The sequence below is a fragment of the Anoplophora glabripennis genome, unplaced genomic scaffold (genome assembly GCF_000390285.2).
Source record: "Anoplophora glabripennis isolate ALB-LARVAE unplaced genomic scaffold, Agla_2.0 scaffold572, whole genome shotgun sequence".
Taxonomy (NCBI): domain Eukaryota; kingdom Metazoa; phylum Arthropoda; class Insecta; order Coleoptera; family Cerambycidae; genus Anoplophora; species Anoplophora glabripennis.
The window spans coordinates 233,440-245,896 of record NW_019416660.1 but is presented as its reverse complement, the minus strand read 5'-3'; the positions used below and the strand labels follow the sequence as shown (position 1 = coordinate 245,896).

General features: G+C 31.4%; 1 protein-coding gene across 1 annotated transcript in view; it reads right to left on the bottom strand.

Annotated features, from left to right (window-relative positions):
- Nucleotides 1-3,868: 3,868 nt before the first annotated feature.
- Nucleotides 3,869-12,457, bottom strand: part of LOC108913215 — a 46,913-nt gene continuing 38,324 nt past the window's right edge. Inside the window, exons 3-5 of the mRNA XM_018718724.1 lie at nt 9,469-9,632; nt 5,902-6,120; nt 3,869-4,505 (exon numbers count right to left, since the gene is read on the bottom strand). Of these exons, the coding sequence (XP_018574240.1) occupies nt 4,203-4,505; nt 5,902-6,120; nt 9,469-9,632 (686 nt within the window). The 3' untranslated portion in view covers nt 3,869-4,202. The remainder of the gene's footprint in view (nt 4,506-5,901; nt 6,121-9,468; nt 9,633-12,457) is intronic.

Sequence of the window (12,457 nt, the reverse complement as noted above, 5' to 3'; positions counted from 1 at the left end):
GATGATGGTTCTGGAGACGAAACGTTATATATAAAAATTGGTTATGCCATTCGATAGAGGGCAAAAAGTTACCATAAGAAAGTGTTTTTGTTTTTTCAATACCACCTCAAACAAGGCGGAAATGAAACAAAAACGGATTTCCAAAATTCGGGTTTTTTCAAATTTTTCGGAAACTAATCATGTTAGCCTTGATTTTTTAGAGGCATAATTTTGTCTCCTGATTACGCAACTTTGCCCCCATTTAAGCTACTTCGTATCTCTTACCGTTACTGAGATCCCTGTAGTGAGAAGCGAATTTGTAACAGCCTGTATACCATACACTACAAGGCGTTTAAAAAATTGAAGGTGTGATTTCCAATTCTTTTAAATTTGACCTGCCGGATTACCAAATTAAACTTTAAGTGGTGTTACAATTTTCCTGATGGTCATGGAAAATCTAGAATAGTCAAGAGATTTGATGAATGAGTGGGAATGTTGAATAATTTCTTGGTCTATTTTTAAGCTCTCTTCACTTTTCTGGGTACGGCACTGTTCGGTTTGGCATGGCGCGACGCAACGCGGCTCGGTTTGGCATGACGCGACACTGCCCGGCAGTTTATGTTGAAAATGCCGGCAGAAGTAAGATATGCTTAAATAAATGTTTCACGTTGATTGTTCACTAATTTTCTGGAATTATTTTTATGTTTAGTTTGCAGCCGTGCCAGACAAGTGAGCGGCATACAATGTGAAATTATATTTTTTTTCTATTTCCTGTAAGAAATTGATGTCTTTATTCTGATCCCAGTTTGTATTGTTTTAGGATCAATAACAATCCAACAAAAAGAAGGCGAAGGTTTTTCACCTCACCTCCATCCTTCAAATAGTTTGTACATTTTTTAGTTTACCTTACTATAGTTTTATTAACATTAATTTCCCTAGTTAAAAACCAGTCACCAAGTGGTGTATGAGTTTCTATCTTTTAAAGTATAGTTGTACAAAGTTTCTGTATTAGATTATATCTACACATTATTGTTTGTATCGCCCATTAGGCATACTCTATTTTTTAAGGCTATAGTTACTTAATATGAAATTGTATTTAGGCCCACTTTTATGGCTATGTTATTAATACAAAGTTTTCTTATTTCAGATTATAATTATTTCCCCAAATTTTAAAAAGTCATCTGATTGTTATAAGGCAGATATGTAACTAAAAACAGCAGCAAACTCTCTACACATTTATATAAACATATATTTTCAGATATTTCAATTTCTGAAAGTATGAAATAGATCTCTTATGCATAGGGGTGAACATTCGGGTAGTAATTTTCACTACATTTTTTTTTTCAATATTTATATGTAGAATAAAACATGTATAGATTCAAAACATTGTTTAAGTTTTCAAAATTTAAACCACCAAATACTATAATATAATATACACGGTGTCCCCTTTTAAATAAAGCATTGCAATATCTCCTTACTTAGGGAAGCACTATCAAGAGAAACTTTTTAGACAAAAGCTGTAGGGTTCTGAGGGCGACATTCGATGGTGATTTTGATACAAAGGTCAATCGTAGAGGTCATTTGAAGGACAACTTGGATTTTCAGATATGATAGATGTATTTCTGACACCGGAAATTTTACGTTCAGATATGTTTTTATGTTATGGGTCAAAGTGACCCGAAAGGGTTATTTTAGGGCCAAAGGTTTTGAATAAGATTTTGCCATATTTTTCGGGAAAGCGACGATGGATTCTGGTTGAAAGTTTTATGGTTTTATGGGATCATACGATGATGACCTTGCCTATAACCTAGAGGTCAAGCTTGAAGGTTCTTTGAAGGTCTAGTCAAGTTATAAAATAGGATAACCCTTTTTGCAGCTTCATTAAGTTAAGGAAAGATCATTATGGCCCAGCCAGTCGAGGCAAGATCTCTATAATCCAGTCAGTCAAGGCAAGGTCACTATGACCCGGCCAGCCGGGTCGAAGGCAGTATAACAACCCGAAAAACCGTAGTATTTTAAACAACAGGTCACTCATCTAATGAACATCCATGATCCATACATTACATACAAGATAAAAAAATATTTGTTTTTACAGTTTCCTCCCACTTTTAATTCTTCTACCTCTTTTAATTTTTTTCTTATTGACGGTTTTTGTAATAAGTAATTAAAATGATCCAGTTTCTTGACTTGGGGGATGGCTGTGAATTTGCTAGCAAAACAACTAAGTATTTCGATATTTATTTAACGTATTTTCATGGTGTTATTTTTTTTCACTTATTGATTATGATTTGATTGATTTCTTAAAATTCTTAAAGTATTTCTGCTTATTAGTAGTAAACTGGGTTCTCATTAACAATTCTGCATGTTCTATCTACAATCCCATTGCACTACCCATGAATAAATAAAGAAATTAGTTCATTTTAATCATTTATCACAAAAACCGTCAATAACAGAAAAATTAAAACAAATAGGTACAGGGAAGTGTAATATGGATGGAGAGTAAAATTCTACAACAGATTTTGAAAAACCAAGTTCTGGTGGTTCGTAGTTAAGCAAATTTGAAATAAATATTCATCACCTTGTGTAAAATTAAACTGTTTTTAAAGTAACTGTAATAGAAGACCAGCCTCCCAAATATCAGTAATTCAGCTTGTACAATGCAAAAAATAGGCAATTTTGAATTAGGCTACCGGAAAGCAACTTTTAATTGATATAATTGAAATATCTCGGAGACTATTGGAAATACATATAGGGAAGTTTAATAAAAGTCCCTCTAAAATTACGCGTAGAATCCAAATATGCAAATATATAGGGTGTCCCATTTAAAATAAGCAAGTAGATGGCGACTTCCGGTACAACCGGAACAATGGCATTATTTTATTTAAAGAGAACATTCCGAAAAACCCCAAAGCCTAAATTTTCAAAATTGAAATAGAAGTAGGTCTCTGAAATATTTTAATGGGCCGTCACCGTAAAACAACCTGTATATAATAGCGTAATATAATGTTTATAATTTATATACCTACATTATCATTTCTTTGAATAATGTTTATATTATTACCGAAAAGTTTTGATACAGAATACATTTTTTTTCTAACACTAATCATAACATTAAGTTGCAAGTAGTAAAGGCTAAAAGGCGTGCTACTCGTAGGTAACATTATTAAAGTATCTACGAAAATTGACTTGTAATGAATATCTGCACACGTGATATCCAAAAAAAATGTATCTAAAACCTTTTTAAACAAATTTCTTTCAACTATTTGAAATGAGGAAGTATCAAAAGGAGTAGTAAGTGCTGATGTTCTGAGACTGAAAATCGTAGCTCATTTCTTGCCAAAGGTGTCAAGCTTTAATTTTAAGTCTATATTTAGTGAAAACTACAACAGGTATATTTTTTATTTTTGGAATATCTGTTTTGAAATTTTAGAAATATTCACATGAGTAAGTAAATCATTAACATAATTACTAAAATGCATTTAACCCTATATGACTCATTATTTTTTTTTATTTTTAGGATTACAAAGAATTTTCAGAAGTAAATCAATTTTAAAAATAATTTTATTTAATTACATGTAACCCCTTCAACCACTATTGAGGCTTAAGGATTTTATATTGATATTACCAACCATGAATTATTGGCCTATCTATGCTCGACGGTCACGTGGCTTGTAAACATTTCTGAAGTATAACTGCATATTCTGAAGATTTTAATAAACTTGTACTGGATAAGTTTTTTTTTAGAAAGTTTTTCATGAATATTTCCTTCAATTGAGAATGTCAAGATCCCGTTTAATTCATGATGTTACCGGTGAGGAAAATTACACATTTACACAGGTATTTTTTCATTTTAATTAAAAATTTTAATCTAGGTGGCAATGAAAGACAATTTAAGTTCACTTTTTATTTTTCGAACTTGCACAGTAAAAATTTGGTTCTGGTTTTGTAAAACTAATATTTGGTAATTTACACATTTAATCAATTTTTAGCATATAAATAATCATTAAATTACGGTTAAGGATTTCGAAGGTACAATAAATTAGAAAAACGCTTCTTTGGTAAAAAAATATAGATACTGGAGCTCTGCAGCATTAAAAAAAATGAAATTTGACATCACGGCGGCTTACAACTTTAGAACAGTTTTTCCAAGGCGGCGCTAATTTTAAAGTCGGCGCACATGGTTAAAATAAATAATACACTCTCCGAACATCATTCATCCAATTTTATCTAGGGTTCAAGAATCTGTCAGTCTGTCTCAAATTTTGAGGTTCCCTGATATCATAAATGAACTCCGCATCGGGATTGATGGGCGCGCCAGAATCGGCCAAGATTTGGTTTACTCGTATGTCATCGGACAGATCAATTGGCCTCGGTGGATACTGGTGGGGGGTTATAGAGTTATCTTCGAAGGTCTCGATGGACTCGACATCGTTCCATTCCGGACCCAGATTGGTGGAATACTTGAATTTTTGGAAAGGACGGTTGTCTACCTCGTCGAAAGTCTCGATGTTGTCGGTGTCTCGGGCCTGACAGAAAAATAAGTGCATGGAAGTGAAAAGTGCAAAGGTAACAAAAAGAAGAGTAGAAAGCTGTATGGGGTCATAGGAAATAAGGCGACCATCACTAAAAATACATTTTGATATTTTTTTCAATTACTCCTTATCTTAAACAGATATTTTTGTTAATCAGATTCATCCGAAATTAGTTGACTCAAATTTTGTTTTTTTAAAGGAATGTGTTGAATAAAAAATAAAATAACCTTTTAGTTCATGATAAAATAAAGTATCCAATTATCTAAAACTGTAAGGACAGTCCAATTTTCGATGGGAATCTGGTTTATTCAGAAACTAAGTAGGTACTGGAGACAGAGAAATATGAATAACACATTCTTGTCAACAATTTGCCAGATATATTGAAATACCAAATCAAAAATTGCCATATTATTCATACAAACTGTATTTACTTTAATTCTACAGGTAGTTCCTTTAGCGGCATAGCACAAAACAACAATATCACGAACTACTTTGATGTTTTGTGTAGAGCGACTTGAAGAATGGCCAGAGTGTTTAAGATCACTAATTGATCCAGTCTCTCCTCAATTAATCTCTTCACAGTTGATGAAGTTAAATCACTATTCTGACCATATTTTGTATGAAAATTGCGAACTGTAACTACCGAACTTTCATTATTTTTAAAATATTGCTCAACGATAAAAACGTTCCATTTTTAACAACCCTGAACTGTCAGCTGTGACTCTTTTTTTCGATAGTAACACTTTACCGCACAAATGGAGCAAAAAAATCTTGTGTGAATTTTGGGACACCTTGTATGTAACTTTACCGATCGTCACACTGTCACCTCTATTATTCGAATTAACTCTAAAGTTAACTAGACTAATCTACGAAAAGTGACCAATACCGATTTCTTTTTCTTTTTTAATTTTTACAGTACGCGTTCTGTATTTTCAGTGATGGAGAAGGTTAAAGAATATGTTAGTAGGCATAAATTAAAATAATAAGAAATACATACAAAAGAGATAAAGAACAGAAGTTTATATATTTTGTGAAACGACCTGGAGTAAAGAAAATGAAAAGTAATGAAAACCCATTTTGCAAATATACGGGAGTAATGTTACTATTTTAAGAATAAATACTTTATTAACAAAAATTTTCAGCTAATACAAAAACATTACTGTATACCGTTCCTAACTAAAAATATATAATAATGGTAAAATAAAGTAAGTAGATATTATATAAGCAATAATAATTATTAGATGTTGATAGTAGATCTGGTTAATAATTATATATTACTGTCTGTTTATTATTTATATGTAAGTAGGAAAAGGCATTATTGTATTTTTAGATTACGTGAAACTCATGCACTAGCTGCCTGTAATTTTTCTGGGGCGCTTTTAGTACCAACCTCTTTGCTCTTAATGATCTCATTCTCGATGCTATTTTCTATCGATTCTCTATCTGGGACCGATGGTGGTGTGGTGACTACTTCTGTGTCTCCGTTGGTGGTCAATTCGCTGCTGTCTGGCCTTACGTCGATGATACGCACCTTGAAGAAGGCGCCTCCGAAATCGTCCTCTTTTTTGTATTCGGTCTCGTTAATTACTACTTTGTGTCCATCGATGACCTATAATATACCAAAATATATGTCAACCGTGAGAGTTTGCTTAGACATACAAGGTGTCTACTTTTATTTGTGTACAAATCCATAAAACGTTTATTCTTCAAGACAGAACATTTGTTTGTTTTAATGGGTATTCAAAACTACTTTTAATTAATCATCAAAGGTCGCACTTAGGGTGGGCCACCTTAAAGGTCACACTAGTGCGAATTGGGATTTTTACAACTTTGAACCTTTATGTCTGCTTTAAGTGTTAACGAAAACATAACAAATTTATATCAAAACTGGAGTAAAATTTTACGAGAAATCGAATGACATAATTAGTTTTGAAAAAATATTAATTTGTTAATAAAAAATACGATTGAAAAAACATTTTTCAAAAGAGAAGAGAAAGAGTAAAAAAAGGATTTTGAAGATCAGTTTATATTAAAAAAAATATCCCATATTGATAAATGATATCGATTTTCCCGGTATCTCGAATAAAGGCATTGTTTAGAGTTGTGATTTTTGGCTTCTTTTCTGTAAATTGATGTTTATTTTACACTCTTTTGTATAAAAATATTAATTTAAACAATATTATCCATAAAAATTGATAAATACGTTACAATTAAACTATTAATGAAAAAAAAAAATTGAAAAATATGCTTAGTCGACACATCAAATAAGTTGAACTTTACATATCAATTCACTTTATTTCTAGATTATGATATAAATTTAGTTACATTTTTGCCCACATTAAAGTCACACTAGTGCGAATTCGCACCGATCGGACTTTTCACACACTAGTTTGGCCGAAAATAACAGACTGAGGCCAGCTGTGGTAAGGCTCGATTGTTTGGGCTATAGAAGGATTATCGGCAGTTGCTACTTGAGAATTGTCAGCCATTCAAAAAAACCGGTAGTGCGAATTGGCGCTAGTGTGACTTTTGAGGGTTAAGATTGATATCCAGATACATCTATATTACAATATGACCATTTATAATTCTTTTAATTTAATCCCCTCAAAACACCCATATTAAAAAGATTTTACGTATTTGTAGACAAATGCTAGTACAGGGTGTCCGCGTTTTTTGTAGCAGGACTTTCACAATTTGTACTAAAAGTCCTTTAAAAAAAAGTTCATGTAAACATATATGTATAGATGCATCGTTTTCGATTTAGAGAGTGTTACAAGTTAAAAATGAGAATTGATTTTTTATCGTAAAATGAAAACCCCTTTTTAGACTTTGTTGAAACTTGGTAACATTGTTTGTAATAATAATACTCATTTTCTCACATAATTTAATTTGTCCTATTTTCCCCAGTGGCGTCACAACAAGATACCAGCTTGATAAAAATAGAAAAAAATATGGTACGCCACTGCTTTTTGGTAAGTTTGAAATTTTTCTCAGATTTAGCTATCAAAAATACAACTTTTTTGTTATTTACTTTTTTCCTATCTCGCTTTGTTTAGACAGAAATAAAACTTTTTGTTTCACACAGTTTATTGTAAGATAATAAAAAAAAATAAACAACACGGTATAGAAAAACAACTTATTGTATAAATAGACCTCAAAGGAGCTGTTCGAAATGCCCGCCATATCGTTCTACACACAAATTATAGCGACGTATCAAAGACCGCCTAACGTCTCTCAAATGATGTGGAGTTATTCTGAGAGCAGCGTTCCGGATTCGTCGTACAAGTTCCTCTTGCGAGGCGTAGAGTGAACTGCATCCTCAATAAATCCCCAAACAAAAAAATCCAAAGGTGTTAGATCAGTCGATCGCGGAGGCCACCCAACTGGACCTCCACGATCCACCCTCTCTGTGGATACTCTGTATTCAGCCAGTTTCGTACCACCAAAGAGTACTGGGAAGGGCATCCATCTTTGTTGAAAAGGAACATCGTCTAGCATGTTATCATGCTGGGTAGTTAAAAATTCAAGAAATAATTGACCGCTTAATCTATTGGGCAGGATGTAAGGTCCCAACAAAAAATCCTTGGCAACTCAAAAACAGACATATTCACGGCACACTTTGTAACAAGTAAATAAATAAATTAAGCAAATCTCGAACCTATTCATGAAAATGTTTTACTTCTGACTAAACAAAGCGAGATAGGAAAAAATTAAATAACAAAAAAAGTTGTATTTTTGATAGATAAATCTGAGGAAAATTTGAAACTTACCAAAAAGAAGTGGCGTACCATACTTTTTTTATTTTTATCAAGCTGGTATCTTGTGACGCCACTGGAGAAAATAGGACAAATTAAATTATGTGAGAAAATGAGTATTATTATTACAAACAAAGTTGCCAAGTTTCAACAAAGTCTAAAAAGGCGTTTACATTGTACGAATAAAAAATAAATTCTCATTTTAAACTTGAACACTCTGTAAATCAAAAACGACGCATCTATACATATGTATATGTTTACATGAACTTTTTTTTTAAAGGACTTTTAGTATAAGTTGTGAAAGTCCTGCTACAAAAAACGCGGACACCCTGTATAATATCAGTCATAATAGTAGATAATATTAGTACAGCTATGACCATAACACATACTTAAAAAAGTTGAATTGAGTTACACTATGTTTAAAATTAGCCACATCATATCATATTTTCAGTTCTAATAATAAAAAATAAATTCAATACTTCACTTTTGACGATGCAATAAAAATACAAAAACTATTTTTTTTTTGTTTTTACAATATTTAAGAAGAAGCAGATGAAACTGTAGTAGTAATTATTTTGTTATATTCACAAAATTCGTAGAACTTAAAAATCCTTACAGACGAAACATATTACAGAAAAATAATTATCATTTAATTCAGAATTAACTTTTCGTATTAACCATTAATGTAATGGACGTTTAATCTGAAAAACTCGAAAAATCTTAATTGCCGATGGATAATTTTTATAGAAAGTATGTTAATCATTGTACCCATATCGAAGTCAGAAAACTCAATGTCTAAACTATCCGCAGTTCAAAAACTGACCTCTCAGGATCGAACATTTTTGAATTCAGAATATTTTAGCCTTAAAAACATGACAAAATATGGCACTCTATCTAAAATAATCATGTTAGTGTCAACTTCCGATATAACCGGAAGTGTAAATAAGACGCCGCTATTTTATTTATGTACAATATTTGTTGAGATAGAATTAAAAAAAAAATAAACCAAACACGCCTTCGCAAAGACGAAACAGTATGCACTGTAAATTGCTACGGTGAACGTCACGTCGCCAATGTCTTTCTACCTCGAGTGTCGAATGCGGTTAATTTCAAGAAAGTGACGCAGGGGTCTTCTTGGAATTCTATCTCAGCAAATGTCGTACGGACTGTACGTATTGTTATTATACTATTTATAAGACAACCTTTGTGACTGATGTAGTGTTTCCTTTGCTCAAATCAATATCTCCAAATGCTGGTAGACCCACACCAATGGGAAAATCTGGAATATCTTCCGTGGAATTGCCTCTGATTGCCGGGAATCTCTTTAGAAGAGCATCCATTTGCTGCCTCATTCTTGTCATTATACCTAAAAGAATAATTAAACACTAAAATAGTTTACAAATGCTGTTATAGTTTTTATTAAATAGTGTAATTCAATGTTGGAGGGGTCTGTAGGCCGCAGAGTAGTTGTTTCCAACAATATCGTTAATTAAATACTGAAATAATTTTCTTAATAATAATAAATTTTAACTTGATTTGTACATTGTCATTAAATTCAATGGATATTCTGGACTAAATAAATTTCGATTACCATAACTCTTTAAATTTACAATGCTATGGATTCAACATGGTGCAATATTCAACAAATTTTTCTAGTCGAGAAGTAAAAGAAATTGAAATGGATGAGTAACATTGATTTCTATCAAGGTTCTAAGATCGTGTAAAGATGCGATTTTTGATCAATTAGTGAAAATACGAAATTTGGCACAGTACAATTTCCTCATTGTAGTAGCTATCAGCATATAAAAGACTAACTAACCAGTGATAAAAGGAATTTCACTTGCCAGAAGTCTTCTGTTATAAATTTAGATAAATTATCTTCAACCAAAACAAACCTTTTGAATGACAACCTTTTTTAGTAGAATGTCATTAGTCGTAAGTCAAATTCTAAAAACTGTAGGTAACAATGAAGATCGTGAGTAGCAGACCATAATAAAAGCACATAACTTAAGAACTTCAGCTGCATGCTTATGCAGATGTGCATATATTTGTTTGTCTAAAAAACACGGTTAAAAACAAAATTGGGCTATAGTTCCTAGGAAAAATTATTTAGAGAATTGAATTTCTCATCGTTTCCCATTTATTTAAAAAATTTAAAAGGAAAATTTTATGCAAAAAAATCGTTAATAAACAATTCGAAAAAAGTAAAAAATTTGATTTTCTGATTTTTTTTTTACTTTTTTGCCTCTAGTTTTTTTTTGAGTAAAGATAGGTATAGGTATTGCTTCATAGAAAAAAAAAGTAGGTAAAATTTCCTTCAAAACAAGAGGTTGTAAAGTATTTTTGGATGAAAATTGACCGATATATGGCTGCTCAAACTCAGCCAATTTTTTTATTTTCATCGCGTTTACCCTTATACGTTTTAATTCTCATTTTTTTTGTAAAAAAGGAAGGAAATAAGACGTTCAAGGATTTTCATCACATGATTTGTTCGAAGGGTCTTTAAAAATGAAAAAACTGCGGGGTGCTATTAAATTAAGAGGGTTGAAATTGAAGATAGGGGTGAAAAAGCACTATAGCAGTTTTTATAAATATAGCACGAAAACGAAGCAAAATTTCGGTATAGTATAGAAAAATTTTGTAGAGAATTGCATTTCTCATCGAAATGGCTTATTTAAAAAATTTAAAAGGAAAAATTTATGCAAAAAATCGCAAAAAGTAAGTTTGTTTGATTTTTTTTACTTTTTTAATAAAATAATTTAATAAAAACTTGAGAATTTAAGTAAAATAAAGTTTATTCAAAAAGAAAAAAGAAAGCAAAAAATAAGATTTTTTTGAATTTTTTTACTTTTTTAATAAAATAATTTAATAAAAACTTGAGAATTTAAGTAAAATAAAGTTTATTAATAATGTATATACAGTGTGTCCACGGATGGAATTGACAAGAGTAGAAACTCTTTTGTTTTTGGCTTTATCGAAAAATGTCACTCTTTATAAAAAGTTCTGCCTTCGAAGAAATGAGACTACCATACAAACATCTTAGATTAGATATACAGGGTGCTCATAAATTAAAAAATACGAAAATACTCAAGAGAGAAGTACATACCATTATTTATTATTTTACACAAATGCAAATTTTAAAATCAAAATTTCCCTATCTTCAATTTCAACACTAATTTAATAGCACCCCGCGGTTTTTTCATTTTTAATGACCCTTCGAACAAATCATGTCATAAAAATCCTTAAATGAATTGTGTCCTTTTTTTTTTTGCAAAAAATGAAAATTAAAACGTATAAGGGTAAACGCGACGAAAATTGAAAAATTGGCTAAGTTGGAGTCAATTTTCATCCAAAAATACTTTACAACCCCTCGTTTTGAAGGAAATTTTATCTACTTACTTTTTTTTCTATAAAGAAATGCCCATACCTATCTTTACTCAAAAAAAAAAACTAGAGGCAAAAAAGTAAAAATAAAAACAGAAAATCGAATTTTTGCTTTTTTTCAAATTATTTATTAACGATTTTTTTTTGCATAAAATGTACCTTTTACATTTTTTAAATAAGCTATTCCGATGGGAAATTCAATTCTCTAAATCATTTCTCCTATGAACTATAGCAAAATTTTGCTTCGTTTTCGAACTACAATTAAAAAACTGGGGTGCATTTTCACCCCTATCTCTAATTTCCGCCCTCTAATTTAATAGCACTCCACGGTTTTTTCATCTAAAATGACCAGTTGAACGATTCATGTAATAAAATATCTTGAACGCCATAGTTCCTTTTAAAATCCTATATTGTATCTTTCATTCAAATAAACACAAGCTTGTACAAAACTTCAAGTTATTAGGTTGATTTTGATCATGGTCCGCTGCTGTTTTGTTGCTTCTAATATTGCCTCGGATTTAAGATTTTTAATTGTTTTAATTGTGGACGACGATTTCAGGAAACAAGCTCAATAGGCACTATATGTATAGATAACTACTATGAAAGAACTGCATTCTAACTGATCAATCTTTATATAGGGTCGGAAAGTCCCCATGGTTCATCGGCCGTTACGTGAGAGCGATAAAGAAAGTCATAGAAATCCGTGCGATAGAGAAAGATGGCTATAATGAAGGCATCTAATAGTCACCGCCCATTTCGCCCTTCCAGAAATAAGAAGTGGATCTTATTTGTGGAAGGGCGAAATGG